At 43.0% G+C, this 23,284-nt stretch overlaps 1 protein-coding gene across 6 annotated transcripts in view; it reads right to left on the bottom strand.

The window, feature by feature from the left end:
• MTMR3 (myotubularin related protein 3) overlaps positions 1-23,284 on the bottom strand; it is an 80,632-nt gene that overhangs the window by 34,314 nt on the left and 23,034 nt on the right. For 5 of the 6 annotated variants that reach the window (XM_082066134.1, XM_082066137.1, XM_082066138.1 and 2 more), the window contains 5 exons: positions 13,637-13,713; positions 10,603-10,678; positions 10,168-10,257; positions 8,919-9,035; positions 1,307-1,389 (listed from right to left, as the gene is read on the bottom strand). In XM_082066134.1, the coding sequence (XP_081922260.1) occupies positions 1,307-1,389; positions 8,919-9,035; positions 10,168-10,257; positions 10,603-10,605 (293 nt within the window). In that variant the 5' untranslated portion in view covers positions 10,606-10,678; positions 13,637-13,713. Of the gene's footprint in view, positions 1-1,306; positions 1,390-8,918; positions 9,036-10,167; positions 10,258-10,602; positions 10,679-12,543; positions 12,591-13,636; positions 13,714-23,284 lie in introns of those variants that run through there. The other variant, XM_082066136.1, reaches the window with a different exon arrangement.

Raw genomic sequence — 23,284 nt, 5'->3', positions numbered from 1 at the left:
GGGGTTTATTCCCTATCGCTGACTGTAAAGCAAGCCCAGACTAACAGCTCTGACTGGATAATCCTCTATTAAACATCCACAGTCAGACAAGATACATCTCACCCTGGGGACCTCATTTTCTTTTTAAGTTCTTTTAATGTTACTGTTGCAAATAACAAGTATAATATTCACTTGAGCCCGAGCATTCAAACACAAACTAGTTTCTTCATGGAAAAGAATATGAAAATGTTCTTAATCTGGTATATCAGCCCATACTTCAGGATCTTCCAAGGGCCAGTGGCACCAAGTGCTGATTCTCAGAGAGACAATCTCAAAGGGAAATTCATAAGGAAGGGCAGAAATGCAAATTTGTATTCGTGCTACAATTAAAGAGAAATAGCAAATTAATGTAGAGAGGAAGGGTGGCTTTTTTAAATGTCAAGAGCTACAAGTTAAGAGGAAGTTAAATATTTAATTCACATTAAACTAAATATTACTTCTAAAGCAAAATCAGCCCTCATCAAAATCCAGCGTTTCAGGAAGCAGCTGGCCTGTTCAACATTCCGAGCGCTGCGAGATTACCGGGGCTCATTTCATTATACAAAAGGTACTGCCAGCATTTAATCAAACAGAAATGTTCCTTTCTTGTTAATTAAAGTTTATAGATCAAAATTAATTCCTGCAGCAGAGAAGGAGGCAAGAGCTGTTGCTCAGGCTTGGTAGCGCAGGGGCACCTGGGGCAGATTCTGAAGGACAGACAGAAATAAATCCGCATTTTTAGGTATGTTACTGGGTGCAGGGGGTTCCAGACCTGGCTTTACCTTATTTCCTCATGTTCTTTGCCAAGGATGGCACCTGTATCCTCAGAGATGTTAACCAGGCAGAGTGGTTGGTGTTATCCAGAGGTTCCACCTGGAGCTGCACAAGCCCAGCCCTTCACCCTCCAAACCCCAAATCTTGACTAAACACTTTTCCCAGAAAGTGTGTGTTTCAGTGGTTTTCGTTAGTTCGTAACTAATTGAAGCGATATATCATAAATTATTGTAAGGCGGGGAGAACGCAGTGAGACTGTAATTCATTTCAGAATAAATCGAGATTAGCCACTTAAGCTCAGACCAAGGTTTGCTGCTATACTGTACCACAGCAAGCAAAACCACAGACCATCTTGCTCCCACCCTCTTTACAAGAATGCCCAGCTATCATACAGAACAGTCAGACACAAAGACAACCTTTTGAGGGAGAGCAAGTCCACTAAGTAAGAAGAACATTTCCCCAAAACGCGTGGAGAGCAAAGTTACCCCCCACTCAACATCCGGCCTATTCGTACCTGATCACCTTGCAGTCTTTGCACGTCAAATGAAGTTGAAATATATCACGGCACTCAACGCTTTCTATAAGCTGCAATGGAACCTGCAATTAAGAAGAGGACATGATGTTATTTCAAGCAGCGCTAACACTGCAGTTCCTTTGCATATCTCGCAAGGATTTATTAGACGACTATGTGGAGTCTGAAAAGAGAGAAAAAAACATAGAAAACCAAGTATAAGGACCTCAAGTGCTCTGAAGTGTGGTAGCGTGGATCAGTAGGTTCAGCTCCATTCCTGTATAGTCCAGAAACCTCACAGGAAAAGCAGAAGAAACCCACAAGCTCCTCTCTCATGGAAGCATCTTCCTCTCTTACAGGTTCAAAGTTTGGGATCTTGGAAATATAATTTTAGCTGCTGGCGTCAAAGATGAGCTGCTGAGCAAGATCCCCTTGGCAGGCTGCTGCAGCCTACAGGCTTGTTATATGGAAATATCCCCTATTTCCTCTTCAGGGAAAAAAACATTTGACCTGTTTAGATCAACACTTGTGATCAAAGCAGCCTTATTTAGAGTAATAACGCTGAATAATTCATTTTTAAAGGTGTATTATATGGACTTGTGCTTATGGCACATGTAACTAGCAGAAGCTGGATGAGGCAAAACATGTAAGTGGACGCAAGTGCCTTTAAAGATAAGAAGAAGCCACAAGATGAAAATATTACTTTTCATTAATATTTTTGGACCTTTACCTGAGACAGGCAAATGTATTCATTTAAAACAATAATGTGTGTTCAACTATCCCATATGTAACAGTTCCACTTCCAAACAGAGAGAATTTAACTAATACTGATAGCGAACACAGAGTGTAAAACTCCTTGAATTGTTTATCAGATTATATTGAACACTACACAAGGCAACAAAACCTCTGCCATCAACATCCTTCAATACCGAGGCTATCAGAGAAACACTCAAATGCTCCGTTATCTTCTCTGCCAGCAGAGATGTCTCAGAAATATGGACCACAAGAAGACGTAGGCTGAGCATGAGGATGCTCAGAGAAAGCCAATGGTAAATGCGATTAAAACCCTCGTGTCTGTCACAGTCACAGTGTTCCCTGCCCACCCAAAAAGCAGAGTCCAGGCTCCTCTTCTGAATGCAAGAGCTCAAATCATTGCCCAGAGCTCACAACTCCCAGAATATAACAGGCAGGTGTTGTCTTGATGCTCACAAATTCACAGAATCCCAGAATGTCAGGGGTTGGAAGGGACCTGGAAACCTCATCCAGTGCAATCCCCCCATGGAGCAGGAACACCCAGATGAGGTTACACAGGAAGGTGTCCAGGCGGGTTGGAATGTCTGCACAGAAGGAGACTCCACAACCCCCCTGGGCAGCCTGGGCCAGGCTCTGACACCCTCACAGGGAACAAGTTTCTTCTCAGATTTAAGTGGAACCTCCTGTGTTCCAGTTTGCACCCATTGCCCCTTGTCCTGTCACTGGTTGTCACCAAGAAGAGCCTGGCTCCATCCTCCTGACACTCACCCTTTAGATATCTGTAAACATTAATGAGGTCACCCCTCAGTCTCGTCTTCTCCAGCTCCAGAGCCCCAGCTCCCTCAGCCTTTCCTCACACGGGAGATGCTCCACTCCCTTCAGCATCTTGGTGGCTGCGCTGGACTCTCTCCAGCAGTTCCCTGTCCTGCTGGAACTGAGGGGCCACAACTGGACGCAATATTCCAGGTGTGGTCTCCCCAGGGCAGAGTAGAGGGGCAAGAGAACCTCTCTAACCTACTGACCACCCCCTTCTAACCCACCCCAGGTACCATCTGCCTTCCTGGCCACCCTTGTCAAAGTACGAAGCAGCAGCAGCGCTGGACTCTCCAAAGCTGGAAGCCCCAACCTTCAGCAAGTCTGGTCCAGGCAAGTTATTCTTTGTTCTTCTTGTTGTAAATGGGCCACTAAAGAACAGAAATTCATCCACAAGGAGACAAGACAGTGTCTGACCTGACAACCCAGTAGTCTGGATGCTCAAAGCTGAACTTGAACTTTGGACTGTGTTTTATTACTGGTTTGAGATCTGCAATAGTCTAAGATAAATCACGGAACTGGCACACAAAATGAGGATTCTCTCCTGGGAAACACGCCCCCTTTTTATGTGCCGTCCTTAAGCTCAAACGGACTGTGGCGTCACCTGCAGATAATACGGGCAGTGCGGATGCTGACGGACGTGGGTACCGACGGAACGGAGGATTTAAATGCACTGCAGGCAAGATCAGACGTACTGTTCTTACAGCACATCTTTTTATTTCAACTGCTCATTTCCTCCATGCATTCTACTTGATTCTAGCCTGCAAGGTAGATAAATTGTTATGATAGTTCTATCTAATAAATCAAGGGACTGGAACAGCCCTCGGGCTGGAGAATCTCCCTTTCAGCCTCACATACACTGATAAATTATTTAAATCTACCTCTGACTTACAAGGCACCACCATGGAAAGTAAGGGGCCTTTCCCCAGTTAAGACTCTACAAGACTTGCTTTTTAGTCAAATGCTTTGTCTATTAATTCTATTCTTTTTTTAAAGCCCTCTTTTATTGCATTTTTCCCAAGTCCATCCTCATTTCAGCAGCTCTTCACCTGGCAGTCTGGTTCCAGCTCCCCATCCCCCTGTCTGCGCTCTGATGACACACTGAGTAGTTTTCTACTCCTGCATTAAATTTCCTTCTTTCAAAGTCACTCCTAGTTCTCTGCCCTTTCAATGTGTCCTTTGCTCAACAGCCGTTCATTTTTCTCTCCCCATCCATTTCCCCAGAATCTGCTGGCTGTTCTTCAGGGCAAACTTCATATCAATCTTCTTCATTTCCTTTTCCAGTCATAAAAACCTGTTCTCTGATCCTCTTGCATTTCCCATCTCTCTCCTGTCCATTATTCTTTCCCCAGGAAAACTCTGTGAAATTATCTGTGTTTCCTGTTCTTTCCCACCGATAACCTTCCATTTTCATCGTTCTGTTTTTCGGGGTGATGCACGCAGCGAGTCCGACACCTGGTGCTCTTGAAAGAGCCATCAATTCTCTTTTTGCAGGCACTTCACCATATAATAACAGCTACCAAAACAAAGCAGCGAAGCAATCATTCTTTGCTTTTATAAGAATAAACATGCACTGTTATCCAAGGCCAATCGCATCACTCTAGAGAGCACTAGAACATCATGCTCTCACAGTATTTCTCTTGATTGTCTTATCTCTGAAATTATCTCATTTTGAACAATAGCAACGTTCTACAGCTCAAACTTTGTATTTTTGAAATTAAAAAACCAATAAATTAATTACTGGAACTGTTACCCAGCAGCAGCACAAGATACATTTAGAGAATGAGACGTCTGGAGTAAGAAAAAGCACAAGTTGTGTTTCCACTGCTGAAACAACCCCTGTCGTGGCTCGACCCTTGAGGACCACGGCCAGGCTGCTACCCCGTTTCCCTACCCCGAACATAAGCCCTAGTATGATTTTTCACGATGCTCAAAATATAAGCCCTACTCCAAAAATAAGCCCTAGTTACAATTCATTTTTAGAAGTCCATTTAAATAGTGTCCAGGCAGCTATACATGTAAAAAAGGAAAACTAACTGGCAGTGGAATGCAGCAGGACAGATGTGACAGAATGTGATGACACGACTATATTTGAATAAATACTGATTTTTTTGGTCCAAGAAGAAATGTAGATTGTTGTTCATGGCAAAATAAGACATCCCCTGAAAATATACCCTAACACAACTTTTGGAGCAAAAATTAATATAAGACTCTGTCTTATTTTGGGTGGAACAGGGTATAAGCCCCTTCACGGGTCACTATGCTCTAGGCCCTAATATACCATTTGCCCCGAGTGTCTCCTGGATAGCACGTGGCACCCTTGAGCTGTAATGAGCGTTTACTGCTTGTTTTCCCAGTTCAGAGCCCGAGCTGGTGCCAGGGTTATGGGACAGATGGGCACTCCGAGCAGCAGGAGCCCAAGGTACGTGCTGTGGTCCCGAAGCGGGTGAAATGGGACACATGGAGGAACTGAGGATGTGAGGGCAGCTCGGAAGGTCGTGGAGAAATCAAACCCCTCCAGGTGCGATCTCGTCCGTCCAGCCTACAAGGAGTACCTGGCAGAAGTTTTGCTTTTCATTACAACTAATTACTCTTGGGTTTTGTCTTGAAGCAATCATTTAGTCCCCCCTCTGCTTTCACAATTAACACGCAACGTGAACAATCTGAATATCAGGATCTGAGAATTAAACAAGGACTAAGCGCTACTGTCTGGCTCAGAATTAAACAAGGACTAAGCTACCGTACAGCTCAGAATGAAACAAGGACTAAGCTACTGTCCGGCACAGAATGAAACAAGGACTAAGCACTACGGTCCAGCTCAGAATTAAACAAGGACTAAGCTACTGTCCAGCCCAGAATGAAACAAGTACGAAGCTACCGCTCAGCATGGAATTGAACAAGGACTAAGCTACTGTCCAGCCAAGATTTAAACAAGGACTAAGTTACCATCCAGCCCAGAATGAAACAAGGACTAAGCTACTGTCCGGCACAGAATTAAGGACTAAGCTACTGTCTGGCACCACAACTGTGCTACAGATGTAACAAAACACCAAACCAACCATTTTTTCAAAGGCCAAGCAAGAGAAAGCTCATACTAAAACTCACTTCATCCCCAAGACTAACGTTTCCCTCATCTCACCAACATGACTCTTCTCTTTTTTTTTTTTACTGTGTCCAAGATCTATTTGCAGAGGCCCCATCCAAGTCCACTGCTCCATAAGCAATAGTTTTTCTCCCTGTAAGCTCATCACACAGTTTCATAGACTCCTGCTCACAGGGAGAAAAATGACTCGACAGCAGCATCAACTGCAGAGGTTGAGATTTTCCCAAGTAAAGCCAAGCGCCAGAGCTCAGCCTGGGAACCAAACTGCCCGTGTGCACCGAGAGCTCCCTGTTGAGTCTGCATTTCTGTCCCACGGATAAATGTAAGTCAACACTTTTGAATGTCATAATCCCTCTGAGTTACGCACGGTCTACTGGATCTTTTGCTTTTGCATTTAAAACACCGCGTTGCTATTACTACCGTGATCTAGGAAATGATCCCCAGCAAAGACGGGTGCGTACAGCCGTTTTCCGTAGCGTTGCAACGTGAGCATTACTAACTTTTAAACGTCTTTATTTTCAAGCACGGGTGCAACGAATGATCCAGCAGCACTGTGCTACTTACTGAGGTTTCCCAGGCGCTGTTTTGACAGCCAGTCTATTGAATTGCAAACAGAGAAAGAATAGTAAGGTGAACAAAAACAAGAACAAAGACCAGGAGAATCCATTTTTAACTGGATTCCAATTCCATCATGCAAAGTTGCCTTTACTAAGGGATCACTTCTACCATGAGAACATCCCACCCGCTTCCAGGAGACACCTGCACAGAACAGCCGCACGTTCCTGCTACAATAATATAGATACTTGCTAAGAATTCCCTTTCTCACACAAAAGCGCGTCTCTCCGCTGAGCTGACAAGGTCGTTAGTGTGGCTGGACTTGGTCAGGATAGCAATTCTTAGGAAAATAAGGCAAAATTATGAACAAAATAAGCAACCACCCCCCATGTCCTAATGTCAGTCAGTTATAAATTCTTAAAAATGTCTTTTTACAGATGTTTTCTGAACAGCTCTCGTGACAAAAACAGTAGGAAAGAATCAAGATGAACTCAATAATTTAGAAAATCACTGTCTGATCAATAGTTTCGATCGACAATAACCAAAGTGATTATTACGCCAATATTTAACAACTTAAATGGTTCCTAATTATTCTAAGTGTGTTCTATCCTTAATGCAAATCCTGTCTGCCTTGGCCTCATCCTGCATTATTAGTAATGGCCTTATATGGTTACGGAAGAATAATCTGTATTCTGCTCTACCTCATACACTATCTAATTGATCCTTTCTGGTTAATGATGACATGTGACGCAGGACGAACGAGCCTGGAGACCCCAGACAGCGAGAGGGCAGCTACTGGATGTGAAAGCCGGGGAAGCAAAATTAATATGACCAACTTGTACGGACTCTTTCCTCAGCAACTCTCGCTACTGCTCAAAAATATTAAATAGAACATTCTTAACAATTAATACCCCCAATTATCTTAAGGACAGATGTGACAGTAAGTGCGGTACATGTATTAGTCGCCTCCCTAAGAAAGTAACTATTATTTCCTGTCATTCCTCAGGACGAACTCTTGATTTCTAGATTTATGGTGTAATTGCTTTGTTCAGAAATAATACCTTTATTTGCTGAAAATCATGATGATTTTTAGCACTTTGATGATGTACACAGATGTTCACCAGCCTACTGCAACAATTCATGAAGTAAAATAGCGCTTAAAGTGATTCAGAACTATGGCACAGCCACATTTCCAAGTCTGTAGATAACGCAGCTACACTAGAGACAACATAAACCAATAAAGATGGAGTTTCAGTTACCAAATAACATTTTTCTGGCACGAAATAATTAAACAACAATTTCCATTTAAGATTGCCGTGGCAAACATTAGATCAGTCAGGTGCACAGGAGATCTCGCTGATGTCCAGCCTGCTGTGTCTCACTCATGTATGTGTTGTTGGACACTTGTTGATTCTTATATTTTGTTTCCTTTGCTTTTCTCAGGTGGGAACAACATGCAGTTCTGGTGTTTTCCACTTAACTCACCACCACGTAGTTCAGGATTTATGACCAACACATGGCAACTGTGACCAACACATGGCAACTGTGACCAACACATGGCAACTGTGACCAACACATGGCAACTGTGACCAACACATGGCAACTGTGACCAACACATGGCAACTGTGACCAACTAGTCAGGGATGGGACTTGTCTCGAAATCAGGAGATTGGCAAGAAAACCCATCATCAGGAGAAAAAAGCTTTGATTCTTTGGATTTTGTGTTACCAGTTTTAGTACCGATATCCACAAAAATATTTCTGTGCCATGTATATTGTTGTATCAAATTCTAGATAGTTCACAAATGGTATTACAACCACTGTAAGTCAGGATTATACTACTGCAAAGGACTACACATTGCCCTTTAATTTCTGTCCATGAGCATCAGTAGCTGAATGTGTAACCATTTTTAAGAACGGATCCTTGGGGTAAAGCTCTTTAAGGAAACGCGTATGTCCAAGCCCCAGCTCCGGTACGTCAATGACTGTACTCACATTACCCAACTTCAGGTGTGTAAATTCAGCAGCTGGACCTGCTTCCACCTTCGGGAGCTCCAAGCAAAGCACAAATCTAGTCTGGGTGTCTAAAGAGCCCTTTGGAAGACCTGGGATTTATTAATAACTACCGACTGCGCCCAGAGCTCGGGGAGAACAAACAGCTGTACAGAGAACGAAGAGCTGAGCGATGTGAATTTTCCTTCCAAAGCCCAATTTTCAGAGCAGCTGAGGCATCTTTTGATGCCTAAATATGCATCTGTCCTCCCTGAAAAAATCTCATAAAGAGAATTTCCATTACCTTAACAGGCAGGATCGCTGCACTTTGATCCTCAGTTCTCTCATTTGGATTGAGTTCAGAATATGATACAACCACAGTAGCACGAATGACACTTACATTCACAATGGACTCCTTGAATTTGATGTGGAGCCTGTAATTGGAAAGCGCAATGATCGCATCCTCTGCTCGTCCGACGTACTCCGTGCTCTCACCATGAAGCTCAATGAAGGGGACCTTCCGAATAGGAAGAAAAATCTTTCAGGAACCATTTACCGCAAAGATGCAACCTCTTGTAAGTATAAATTCAAACACACACCATGATAAAATCCAAATGAAACACTGCTGAGAACTCAGCCCAGCTATTACTGCTGAGGCAAGTCTGGGGTAAGGTTGGTTCAGAGGTTAATTGTAGCCTTTGTTAAAAATGATTCCTCATTTTCTCTTCATTTTCCTGAGTAGCAAGTGCTTGGTCAGGGAAAACAATGATTTTTTTAATGAAAATCTAAGTAAAAATTTTTGGCAGGAAGTCTGACCAAACCCTTGATTTACGCTCACTCCTTACTTAATGGAGGGTGGCATTTCCATGATGTTAATTAAATCCATCCTTAAGTATGCAAACCATAAAATGAACAATCGTCTATGCTACTGGTCCCCAATATTCACTAAGAAGCTCTTGTAACCAGCTTCGACTGGATCCCTAAATGCTGAAACCAGCTGGACAAATTGCATCTTTTGCTTCTCACTGCAAATAGAAAATGCACAACATGCTGCTGCTTTATGAAGTTAGAAAATCTGCCCTCGTATTACACTACATGTAACTATTTCAACCATTTAATTAAAAATGTGACTTAAGTCCCATTTAGCTGAGCTGGGTAAAACTTGAAAATAATCTGGTTCTACACCAGTTTAGCTTAAATCAATTAAAAATATTTTCTATTAAAACAAAACAATATGTCTGCAGTTGATGTGAGAGCATCTATGTGGATAAGTCGCTTGAACTAAATCCATTTCAAAAGGAACTTTGGAAAATTGAGAAACCCAAAAAAAATATCCATTTTGTGCAAAATAAAGGCTTTTGGCTTCTCTGTAACAAGAAGTAACGGTCGTACTTAACTAGTTCAATGTTATTTTGAGTTCTAAATGATGGAATAAAGCCTAGCACTTGGAATTACTGCAGAATTAATGGCTATGTGTTTCAGCCACTCTAAGGAAACTCTTGTAATATGATGCACAAGCTTCCCATCCTACCAACAGCGCATGAATAGTTAAAATGTGTTTCTCCTCTGACTGCGCTGGATTGCGAGTTAAAATCCTACGGGGAGGGTGGAGAATCTCTCAACCAGAGATATCGGGACGTGGCTGTTACCTGCAGGTTCTCGTCCTCTCGGATCAGCTGCTTCCTGGGAAAGATCTGATTAGCCTGGATGCATTCAAGGCTGTGCTGAGTCTCTTCATCCTAAAAAGCAAAGCGGGACAGTTCACCGAGCGCCGTCACTTGCTGCCTCCTTCAACACCACTATCAACAAGCAACCAAAAACCCCATCAGAAAGGGCTCTGCAGAGAATTCGGGTACGGGTAACTTAGTAAAGGCACCTAACTTGCAAAGCCAAGCACCCCAACTAAATATATTAGAAACAGGTTTCCTTCCTGCTGACTGATTAATAAACTCATTAAAAAAAGACTTGTATTAGGAAAAGAGTATGAGTCTAGACTAGCACTAACATTACATTAATTCTCTAATGTTTTTCAGATTTTAGGCTATTCTGCTCTGTAACAGACTCTACAAACCCCTTTTTCTTACCATGACAGGCCCTGGATAGGAGGAGAAACCCTCGTCTTCACTCACAATACTTGGAGGCTCTTCTTATTATTAAAATCTAGAAAACCAGAGAAGTGTAACAATGAAGTTAAATTCATTTGCTTTTGTCAAACAAATACAAATTAACTTTTAAAGACCGAGAGTTCAGTTGTTAGACAACTGCAAGCAAACATTATTATGAAAAGATGAAATCCATATAAGCTAACTCTCTTGAGAGACAAAATTGTTTCCAAATGTGTCTGGCTCCTTCTGTTCATTCTGAAAAATCGTTAAAGGTTCTGCTGGGAGAACACCCGACCGATTGCAGCAATTATACCACTGTTGAGCTCAGTTCAATTAAAACATGTTCATCTTTCTCCATCACCTGAGTTTTCTCCCAAGCCCTTTGCAGATGGTGATTCACAAACACACAGGCTACAAAACCAAAGGGATCGTTGTGATAAGTGTCTGAGCTGTTCTGTAACACAGACCGATGGAGCCTCCTGAAATCACCTTGTTTCAACAATGGCATATGAATTAAAGTTCATATACAGATCAAACTCCTCATTTTAGAGTTATGACTCAATTTCTACACCCATGGATGTATCAAAATATCCATTTGCTTGCAGTGACCTTTCCAAAGGCTCCAGATCACTATACACTAGTGAATGGCTCTCTCCACCATCTATTAACAATAGATAACAATATCAATCTAATAACAATAATAATAATATAATAACAATCCCCCAACCTTTAATCATCTGCAGATTTTCTGGAAATACTGAAGAGCATACCGTCTTGAAATTTATGCCTATTAGGCGTAACGATGGAAGTCAGTATAAGAGTTACAGTTTGATTTTGAGATTTATCTTACATTCAATTCTTTAAATTCAGCTATAATTTTAAATTTACAGATGGTATCCCCTCTGTAAAAAAAATTATTCATCTGGGTATTTTACGGGACTTGCGCATAGAAGATAGAAATGAAAATGTATCAGTTGAGATCACAGAATCCCAGAATGTCAGGGGTTGAAGGGACCTGGAAAGCTCATCCAGTGCAATCCCCCCATGGAGCAGGAACACCCAGATGAGGTTACACAGGAAGGTGTCCAGGCGGGTTGGAATGTCTGCACAGAAGGAGACTCCACAACCTCCCCGGGCAGCCTGGGCCAGGCTCTGCCACCCTCACCATGGAGAAGTTTCTTCTCAGATTTAAGTGGAACCTCCTGTGTTCCAGTTTGCATCCATTGCCCCTTGTCCTGTCACTGGTTGTCACCCAGAAGAGCCTGGCTCCATCCTCCTGACACTCCCCCTTTCCAGATTGATCCCCATGAATGAGTCCCCCCTCAGTCTCCTCTTGTCCAGCTCCAGAGCCCCAGCTCCCTCAGCCTTTCCTCCCACGGGAGATGCTCCACTCCCTCCAGCATCTTGGTGGCTGCGCTGGACTCTCTCCAGCAGTTCCCTGTCCTGCTGGAACTGAGGGGCCACAACTGGACACAAGATTCCAGGTGTGGTCTCCCCAGGGCAGAGCAGAGGGGCAGGAGAACCTCTCTGACCTACTGACCACCCCCTTCTAACCCACCCCAGGTACCATTGGCTTCCTGGCCACAAGGGCCCAGTGCTGGCTCATGGTCACCCTGCTGTCCCCAGGACCCCCAGGTCCCTTTCCCCTACACTGCTCTCTAATAGGTCATTCCCCAACTTACACTGGAACCTGGGGCTGTTTCTGCCCAGATTCAAGACTCTACACTTGCCCTTGGTCTATTCCATTACATTTCTCCCCGCCCAGCTCTCCAGCCTGTCCAGGTCTCTGATGGCAGCACAGCTTCCAGTGTCAGCCACTCCTCCCTGCTTGGTGTCAGCAGCAAACTTGCTGACAGTCACTCTATTCCCTCATCCAAATCATTGATGAATATATTGAATAATACAGGCCCCAGTACTGACCCATCAGCAGAGAGCATCCCAATTACTGCACAACACGGTTCTTGTTCTAATTGCTGCACTCAGCTGCAAAACAGCTCCTATCAGAATCATGTGGCTTTTCATGTGAGTGTAAGAACCTTTTTATGGTGAATTTTGGAAAAGCTGTTTGAAAAAAAACACAGGGGTTACAGTTTGAATCAGGATTAGATCTAATCTGTGATGCTGCCAAGATAAATGGTACAAGAACTTCTACGACTGGTTCTAAAACAAATAGTCTGCACACTCACGGTGCTTCCAGAATGAGTGAAACGCTTCATCAAGCGCCACAACACAAGAGAATTTCTAAATATCGTTGGCAAAAATAGCAAGTAATATCGAATGAAGCTGATCCCACTGAAGAAATCGATTCTCAAGTAGACTCATAGCATTGTTTTCTCATTAGTTGCAGAAAGGAATCAGAATTCTCGTTTTGTTTAATTGCAGTTGGCACATAAACAGCTCCTCTATGACATTCCAACCATTTCCCAGAAACCAAATGCTCAAACAGAGCTTCGATAATAACTGACCAAGAAAACATCTTCAGAAAGGGCACCCTCAAATTCAGGCTCCTACTTATAAATAGGATCCCATATAAATAGCAGAGAGCTATAGTGTAGTGAAACTTGTTTGTATTGTTAGAAATAATATTGGGTTTTTGTCAGGACTGAGGCCAAAAAGGGTTATGTTATCAATTTACTGTGCTGCCCTTGCAACTGTAGTCTCACGTATATTAAATTACACTAAAAAGAGGTTAGTTTTGTTCATTCTCCATCCTTACGTTCTGCTTGAAAAGATAAATGAGTGGTAAAGGTTGGAACCTCAGCCTCCCTCCAAGCCAGGATGGGAACATCTTAATTACCTTTCACTTCAGATGTGCCTTCTGGTCTAAATTATGTACATAATTAAGACTAGAAATAACCATCTGTTTGCCAGCGATTCTAAACAAAATGAGATTGTATAAATAAAGGATCATTTAAATTCACATGTATTTAAATGCAGTTGGACTTATAACAAGGAGAAACTCGTGGTGGGGGGGTGGGTAGCTGGTCTGACCCAAAGCATACAATGAGCTTACCAAAGAACGAGATAATAAAAGTCCTCTTTGCCCCAGAAAGTTTCAACCGCGACTCCTCCAACACTTCACATTGGCAACTGCAAATAAAAAGACAGCGCTTTAAAACATGAACCTTCTTTGCATAAAAAACAAAGGTTGAGCAACTTATACAAGAAATTCAACTGGTATGTTAGTTTGTCTCAATTAAAGAGGAAAAATAAAAAGTACTGATATGGAAGTCGTAACTCCTGAGATGTTATTATGCCCAAGGAGGGAATTCAACAATGGGGTTGGGACACACACACATGTGCTCGTCAAGGAACAGTTCAGAGATCACGGCCACAAAGCAACTCACATGTTTTTTAAACATATTTGGTACACAGGAGTGCAAAAGAAATATTACTTAGCAATATAAGCTACAGGAGACCTTTAACAGAAGATCCACCCGGTTTTGTACTGATCTTCCAAAGTGGTTTTAAATTTTACACAACAATTACCTTTTTCCCCCCAGGAAAGCAGATGACAAGCTCCCAACAGTGGTTATTCCTGGGCGCTTTTGGACAAAGCTGCGAAAAAGCCCCACATACGGCAACGCTCGCATGATACCGTCATACAAAGCCTTATCTTTTTGGCTTTCCAAGTGCTGGACAAACAGTGATTTCCTCAAAAATAAATTTAAATGTTGTTTCACAAATATCTATTTAAAAAATACTATCTATAGGGAGAAAAGATCTGATTTGCTTCATTCCTCACTGCTGTGTAACCTCATCTGGGTGTTCCTGCTCCATGGGGGGATTGCACAGGATGAGCTTTCCAGGTCCCTTCAACCCCTCACATTCTGGGATTGCTGCAGGTTTTCAGAGATGTCGTCTATAGGGACACAGAGTTCTATATGAAAATACCCAAACCTACAATTACAGCTCCAGATTCAACCCAACCATTGAGCAGCCAAAGGGCTGGAATTGCAGCCCTTGGATCCACCGTAACCGCCTGCGTATGTGCCTGGCAAGTCTAATTCTCCAAACGTATCATTCCGCTGCTAGAAATAGTTTGCTTCTACTCCGACGTTCCACAACAAGGGAGAACTTTCACGTTCTGATCCATTAGAAAAATAAATCTCTGGTTTGCATTTTTGTGTCCTTTAGGTTACGGCTTATGATAGGGGAAAAAGACCCCAAGAAATAGGACTGATATGGTAGAAAGAAATAGTTTAAAAAGCACAAGCTTAGATGCATCTAACATTGCATTCTAACATTGTGCACAGCGGACACACTTTAGGGGAATCTCATATGCATCTACATCCAGCTATTATTTTCATAATCTGTTACTCTAGGATGCTCTACTTCAAAACACACAGGATCGCAGAACGTCAGGGATTGGAAGGGACCTGGAAGGCTCATCCAGTGCAATCCCCCCATGGAGCAGGAACACCCAGATGAGGTTACACAGGAAGGTGTCCAGGCGGGTTGGAATGTCTGCACAGAAGGAGACTCCACAACCTCCCTGGGCAGCCTGGGCCAGGCTCTGCCACCCTCACCATGGAGAAGTTTCTTCTCAGATTTAAGTGGAACCTCCTGTGTTCCAGTTTGCACCCATTGCCCCTTGTCCTGTCACTGGTTGTCACCAGAAGAGCCTGGCTCCATCCTCCTGACACTCCCCCTTTCCATATTGATCCCCATGAATGAGTCGCCCCTCAGTCTCCTCCAGCTCCAGAGCCCCAGCTCCCTCAGCCTTTCCTCACACGGGAGATGCTCCACTCCCTTCAGCATCTTCGTTGCCCTGTGAATGATCCCAGCTGCTAAAAACCTCAGCTAAGCAGGAATTACAACTTTATAATATAGTTTCTAAAAGCAACACTTGATTACCTGCAGAGATCAACTTTTTTTTTGTAATTTATTTTAGAACATCTCCCAACCAACAAGCCAAACCCAACTCCAACAGCTTTACAAGCTGATGATTAAATGCGGCACCCGGAGCAGAAAGGGCAGAGTTTTACTCTGAGGTACCAGCCTGATTGAGCAACACGTTGAACTTCACAGCCGCCTGGTTGTACAAAGTCGCCTTTGACGGGAATATTCAACGAGCTTATTAAACAAGAACAAAAAAAGGTATGAAGGCAGATTACGCAAGTCTAGAACGACTCTTCAGAGAGTTTTCTGGCCACGTCCTTGCTTTTAAAAATACAAGACACACATTGAGGGTAGCAGGAGATAGACTTATTTTGTGTGCTCGAGGTGCAAGAAATAAACCTTCGCAAGCCTGCAACAAGCTTTTTATTGAATTTAGTGCGGTTTGGAAGAAGCCACCGAATCTCCAGGGTTTTGTAGCGAAGTTTGAAAACAGGAGAAAAATGTTCCGATAGAAGTGTTAATAATTGCGCCTTATTCCAGCCAGTCCTCAGCAAACACCCCAGGCCGCATTCCTCCGCCGGGCTGCGGGGCACAGATAAGCACCTCTAATATTATCGCTTCCTAAGTCAAGTGCTTGTGCCAAAATTCAAGAAAAAAATACAGAAAAAATACGCTGACTGTAAAAAAAACAACAAAAAATAAACCACAAAACCAAAACACTAATTACTGAAGGGAGGGGCAATCCCAAGCGCTGGGTGTGTTTAATTAATACTGCCCGGCACACGGGCGCTCACTGCCCCGCGGAAGGGGACACATCCCCCTCATCCCTGTGCTCCCGCTGTTTCCTTGGCATTTGATCTGCAAAAGTCAGATGGGCAGCACAGGAAAGCAAAGGGGAGCAGATGAAAAAGTGAACAGAACCCCTTTGTTAAATCCTACATCGGCACATGTGTCTAGTAAAGGAATTGGCTTTGCACCATCTTTCTTCCTAGGTGCTCACATCCTCAGAGCTGCTTTGGGTTCAATTGCTTTTATATTAACACTTAACGCAGCCTGATTTTAAACATGTAAGAAGTCACTCTGCCCTAAGGCTCCAGTACTTCAGATAATGTGAACAGAACACTTCAACTCAGCTTTTGCTTCAAACCATCTTCTTCTGATCCCCCTCTGTTGACTATTTTGTGACGTTGGGTACGAGGTGAACACTTCAACCAGCATGGCGGTCTTGCCTCTCCTGGTTTTTCTTGGAAGATGTTACGGACAAGTAGAGTGGCGGGATGATATATCAATCATACTGTGAGACGGAAACACAAGTCATAATATGGCTGTGGGGGGAAATTCAGATAAATTGTTTCCAAGTTGCTAGAACTTTTATCCCTGAAGATATTCCCACCTTGAGCAAGCCAACAACACTGACCCTACTCTGAGCAGAGCGCTGGGCTACACAACCTCCCAGCTAAATTATCCCATCAGCCTGTGACAGTGTTTGTCTTGACATTTATTTAAATAAAACACTGGCAAATAGCTACGAAAAACAGCCCCGAGAAGTTTTGATAAACATGTTTGTTTAATTAGGAGATTGGGAAGTTGTCGCTTTGGTTTCTTAGCGAAAGTCTGTACCTTGCAAGAACAGAAGAGGTTTGGTTTGATAAGCATGAAGTGAAATGACAAAATACATCCCAATTTTCTCTAGCCACACACAAAGCGATCCTCATAAAGACACAGATAAACAAGAGCAAACTTTCTTCTGCTATTTGGAAGGCGTATTTTTTCTTCCCTTCGCTGCAATATGGCATTTCCGCACCATGTACGCCGTCCCATTTTGCAACCTCCATATGATGCAAGTGTGGCTACTGATTAGAATTTCTCTATTTCCATTTACGTTTCTAACTTCGCAATATTCCTGTTCCCACACAGCCCAGCTCTGCAGCAACTCAACCTCCTCTTGCACCATATCACATTCTACCCATTTCATCACCTTTTTGTTTGGCCGCTTTCCGCTCAGCTTCAACTTGAGATTATTCTCCTCCTCTTTCACGTTCTTCCTGGCAGATTTTAGGTCGCTCTCCCCCAAAACCATTTTTACCCTCTTGTTAGCATGCTAAGGAATAGGAACCGAGTGCCCCTACCAGTTCCCTTGCACTCGGAGTAATGTGAGCACCTCATGGCTGGGCCAAAAAACACAGAGGGGACACGAGCGTTGCGACCTCCACCCTGAGCATGGTCACTCTGATGCCAGAGAGCAGGAACAAAGCTGCTGCTTAACAGAAACTTTTAAACACATGTACACAGAGAATCAGAGAATCATTTTAGTTGGAAAAGACTCTCAGGATCATGGAGTCCAACCACAACCCAACTCTACACTAACCCATGTCCCTGAGAACCTCATCTATGAGCCTTTTCAACCCCTCCAGGGATGGTGACTCCAGCACTGCCCTGGGCAGCCTGTTCCAATGCCCAACAGCCCTTTCTCAAAATAATTTTTTCCTAATATCCAATCGAAACAACCCCAATCTCCAGGGAGGTATTTTCTGGTTTCTACTGCCACATGCCTGCTCCATCACACACTTGTGCAGATAAAGTCACATCATTTCCAGTTTGAACATGAAGGAGTGTTCACATCAATACTCAAACATCTCACTTCGACACAGATGGGAAGGATCCTGCCTAAGAGCACTTGCCTTATTCCATTTTCCTTTCTACCTGTGCTTCTGTGAGTGAAGAACAAAGTTAATTACAGGAGTCCAAAGCATCACAAAGGTTCTGTCAGCATCGGTCGCTGCCCTGACTCACACATTAATGGTAAGGCAATTTATTTTCCTGTGCAAGCCTTTCCAGGCGGCATGTGCGCTTCCTTCAGCTTCTCACTCAGAAGAGGCATTGATCTGGTTTTAAAGCCTTTGATTAAGCTGATTATCTCCGCATACTAGTGAGGAGAGATCACTTCTTACAGTGCAAAAATGAAATGTAGAAGCAGTAGTTCAAAGTTAAACCCCAAAACATCTCAAGCAGTAAAAGCAAAGCACGGAATGGCAAATAATGCAGCGGGCAAAGCGCTTCTGAGCCTACAGCCACCTAAAGGAGGAGAGGGAAATTCAATCCTGTGTTACGGAAAAATGGACCTTCCTTAACTGATATAAAGAATCAAAATCAGTGGAACTTTAGGTGTGATTATAGCATTAATTTTTACAATAAATAGGAGTTTTTTTAGGAAGAATGCTTCTGAATAAAAGATTATATATCAATGTTCTCCTTCACTGACCTGAAAACAACACAGGTCAAAAGACCACAGCAAGCTTGACAGTGAAATCTGAAGAAAATGTCACATTTTCTTACAAGATTGCAGTTCTGCTTTTCTTTTAATTCCTTTTTCATTCAGATAAAACCCTGAGATCCAAATGCTGCAATTGCTCATACAGAAGCCAGGATACAATCTACCCAGCGATGTCCTGCTGAACCACTGGGAGTTTAAAATCCAAATTAATCACCCATTCTGTCATTTCCCTTTTATTTCAATTACTTCATATTCCTCTATTTTATGTGCATGACAAGTAACACCTTGGAAGGCCCAATGAGTTTGGTGTGAATTGTGTGCAGATCTGCAGGGACGGGATCTGAATCCAATAGTCGTGTATGAGAGGAGGCAGGATGCAAAACACTGACCAGAGCTTGAGCTGCTGGAAACTTGGGAGATTTGGGTACATTCTAAGCCAGAACAGTGACCAAGTGTGCTGGGGAGGGGATATTATGTCAAAAGTTAACCGGAGAGCCATGAAAACAGGGCAACATTAGACTGAAGTTATGAAACAGAAAAAGCAAATCAGCAAGACTGAGAGCAGGCAGCAAAAGTTTCCACTGAGGATGGTGGAAGATGGGGAAGAAGGGAATCATTTGTTCCTCACACTTCCCATTTTTCCACTAAGGTTCTCCCAAGCCGTTTGCCCTGAGTCACACTCCCCTCTTTCTTCCTTTGGAAAAGAAAAGCAACAAACAAACAGGCTGTTAAAGTCTCAAAGGTTTTAGTCATCCCCCTTCCCTCCTCTGGGACCATTTTGCTTTAAGCCAGCCCTTGCCATTAACTGCACGAGCCCTGGGAACAGTGGCTGCTGTTGGAGGAGAGCAGCGTTAATCACCACAGGCTCCTTACACATTGTATTAATATTTTACTGATAGCCAACGCTAAAGAGATCTACAAATAATTTTAAAAAATTTTGAAAACAGGAAGAACCAAGAAGCAAATTGGATTTGAAGTCTCCTTTGGTGTTTCAAGTCACACTGCCATGGGAATTATTTTTTCCCCACTGAACTGCTTTAGGGTAACACACAGCTATGCTATCAGCTCCTAAGCGTGGAAGCTGACCTCATTCTCACCATACCTTGTCTGGCACAAAGCTTTTAAAACCTCTTTAACAAATCACCACTCAATGCTTTGTAATAAGCCAACTTTATTGAAACACCAAGTATCTGCTAGGAATAACCATTTCTCAAAGCATTAAGTAGGGTAAGTTACCAAGAGGTGTCCGTAGCAGGAAAATCAGCCCCCCCAGAGGCTCAGAGCAATGGCACCAATCAGCCAGATCACAGAAAAGTCTCTTTTCAATAATCAAGGTCTATAACGACACATCACTTATCGCACACCTTGCGCAATGCAATTACAGACTATACTTTTAATCCATGAATTCTTCAATTGCATTGAAAAGAGCTGTTCTGTCAAGGAGGCCATTGGGGGAGATGGATTTCCACCTTGGCTGTGTTCATGATGCCGTTCAGTGTTTGGTGATTGACAGCAACTACTCTACACAGGACTGGAAGTTACTCATTTCCAATGGCCTGACACCAGCACTTGGTAAAAACTGTGGCATACTCCAAAAATGCCTTTAATTTTACACTTACGGTGGTTTTGCTAAAAACCAGACTATGCTTGCATTCCCTGAAACATCAGAATGGGTACTGCTCCCATAGTCCCCCCCCCCCAGCAAAACACTTCCCTCCCTTAACTTACACCAACCTGACATTTCAGACCCCTCACAACGTAATTCAGCTCCTAGGTGCGAGAAGAAAGTAATCCAGAGAGAAGTCAGACAATGGAATTACTACTGTACAGTGTTGTATGTGTTGCTTCCTTGCAGAGCAGATGTCAGTAAAAAGCACCTGCATATCATTCAGAATCCAGAGGATTTGAGGCAGCTTAAGAATCACTGCAACACCTGCAGAATGACCTTTTCTTTACAGAACTAGTCCATTTGTTTGTTCGTCTCTTAAACTACTTACATATTTACTTCTCAAAGCACTAAGCAGGCTAAGTTTAAATGCCGGAGTTTGCTGTTCAAACAGCAATTACCCTCAGAAAGCCCTGAGCTGCAGCAGAGCTCGAGCACCCACCTGCGTCCTGCACCAACAGGAACGCTGTCGTCTTTGGGCAGAATACACAACATTTCTGCCAGCATCTGTGAACTTGGGGATGAAGAGCTGGTCTCTTCCAAACCAGCCATGATAGAGGATAAGTATATTTGTCCATAGCATTAATACTACTGTTTATTTACAGTAGGAAAGCGTTGCGTTCAGGTATGTATTTATTAGTACATGCAAAACTATTCTGCTCACAATGGAATCAAGCAATCACACTGGAAGAACTGATCTAGGCTTTATTTAGCGACAAGGGACCACTTTTTATTAACCAGCCACCTAAACTGCACATTTCAGGAGTTAATCAAGGATCAGATGAGCTTTTCTAGGCAGATAAACAGCTGTTTTCTCCAGAGCAGGCCAAATACTTGCTTGGGCATCATCCACAGAACTGCCACAACATCAGCAGCACTCGCTGTTCAACCAGCCACTCACTACATGTAAATACTGTGAGGCAAAAGTCAAATTAGGAAGAGATAAACCCATGTGTGCTTGTGCATGATAAGGAGAGCAGCAAGAGCTGGGTTAGGAAACACTTGCAGCTTAAGTGAGCAGAAGGAATTTTCTGCTCACTCCTATTTAGAAAGTTCCAGCTTCAAGGCAGACACATGATTTACCAGAACAGGCTGCTGTTTTCCTTACCTTTGAGCAGCTAACCCATTCCAGCCCAGAGCAAACAGATTATCGCATCGATCCATCTCCACGTTCAACTCCTCCAGGCTCTCAGGAGTTGGTTCTGTTACTATTCAAGTTTTCTGCAGCAGGAGAGCAGATTCCCGCCAGCGCTGCCCTTCAACCAGCACAGCTCTGAGGAGCTCAGGCTCCTCGCGTGTATTGAGACCTACCCAGAACTCAGATGCCTTCCCCAATTAAGGAGCCTTCCTATATTTAGATCACAAGGGGCAGACAAACTGGTTTGGCTGACCTACCAGCACAAGGCCTCCAAGAAACCTGCTACTTGATGTCCGCCCTTTGGTCGGCCGATTCAAGTCACTAGGAGAAAAAGCAGAAGAGCAAATACCTTTTCTCCTGTGGTTAAATCACTTCCAAATATTAAGACAGTTGTTTATTCCCATCTTTTTCCATTCATGGAAAATCACAGTTACTTTCAGAAGCAGGAAATGTAACTGGAAAAACACTATTTTTGATTTGCACTTAAGAGCTAGAGATGGGACTCCGGAACTAAAATAAAAGGCAAGCAAAGAATGATAAACTTAAAAAGTGTCTTATGAACACACAGAAAAAGGACCACGAGCCACATGCAGATGGAACCGCAGTGAGGGGCTCTGAAGAGCCAAGACCGCATCTCTCAAGAGCTCCATCACACACCAAGGGTTTCAACAGCATTCAATTACATACATTATGAGCATCTAGTATTAAGCACTGAGGTGTTCAATGGACTAGTTCGTTCTGTCGTTCCTCTAAAGGCACAACAGTGGTGTTTTAACCCGGTTGACTCTCTGATGTAATTTTTTAAGGTTGTTTCTAAGTCCAGAAGCCCTCCAGCTACTCCAGCGAGGCAGTACACAACACAAACACCTTGTTCCCATCTTGAAAATAAAGGCAGGAACAATTACAATTTCTACAATCCTGTTTCCAGACTACCCAGGGAGGCTGAGATCAGTCATGGCAACTCCCTCAAATCTTTTCTTTATACAACACCTTCCATAATACTGAAAACACACAAACTTGTCAGTTTACACTGAAGCTGCACAGACATCCAGAGCCAGGAAAGAATTTACTTGGATTAACAGAATACGCTTCTTCCAAAAAAACTAAACAGCGTGAAGCCAAAGTTAAATACATTTAGGCATTTCAGAGAGGCACACCAAAGAAGGTTCTGTGGTTGTTTTTAAGACACATTTGTGTATCAAAATACTGAGTTTCAGTTAGAATTGAAATTAAGTTCTGCACTAGACTGCAGCTTTGTTAGTGAAACCTGCTCACTTCAATCACCCCCAGGAAGGTCTCTAGAGCAGATTCGTTTTTACCAAAAAGAGTAATTACTCCAGTAAACTATTTGATATGTTCGCACATATAGGCAAATGCATTCCTACAGCAATTCAACACTAGAAGCACTTAATCTACAGCAACCTTTGTTTCTAGTGTTGAATTATTGTAGAAATGCACTTGCTTGTATACACAGACATTTATGGCCTTGTCAACTCTAATGGGACTATCCAGAACACACTTTTTCCCAGAATTTGGTTTAGTGCGGATTCATTCGAGTCAGGCAAACCTCAATTTGAAACCTTCCTCGCTTATTTTCCCTAGAGAAACTCATTGATATTGGCACATATAACAAACTCTGAGAAGGGAGAACATTAATAATACAAACAACACAAGAAGTCATCTAAGTGTTTTAGCCTTTAGAGCACATTCACTCCTTCCCTGTGTGACTCAAAACAAACTT

The sequence above is a fragment of the Streptopelia decaocto genome (assembly GCF_964273445.1).
Source record: "Streptopelia decaocto genome assembly, chromosome: 15".
In the NCBI taxonomy this organism is placed as follows: domain Eukaryota; kingdom Metazoa; phylum Chordata; class Aves; order Columbiformes; family Columbidae; genus Streptopelia; species Streptopelia decaocto.
This window is presented reverse-complemented; position numbering and strand designations above follow the sequence as displayed.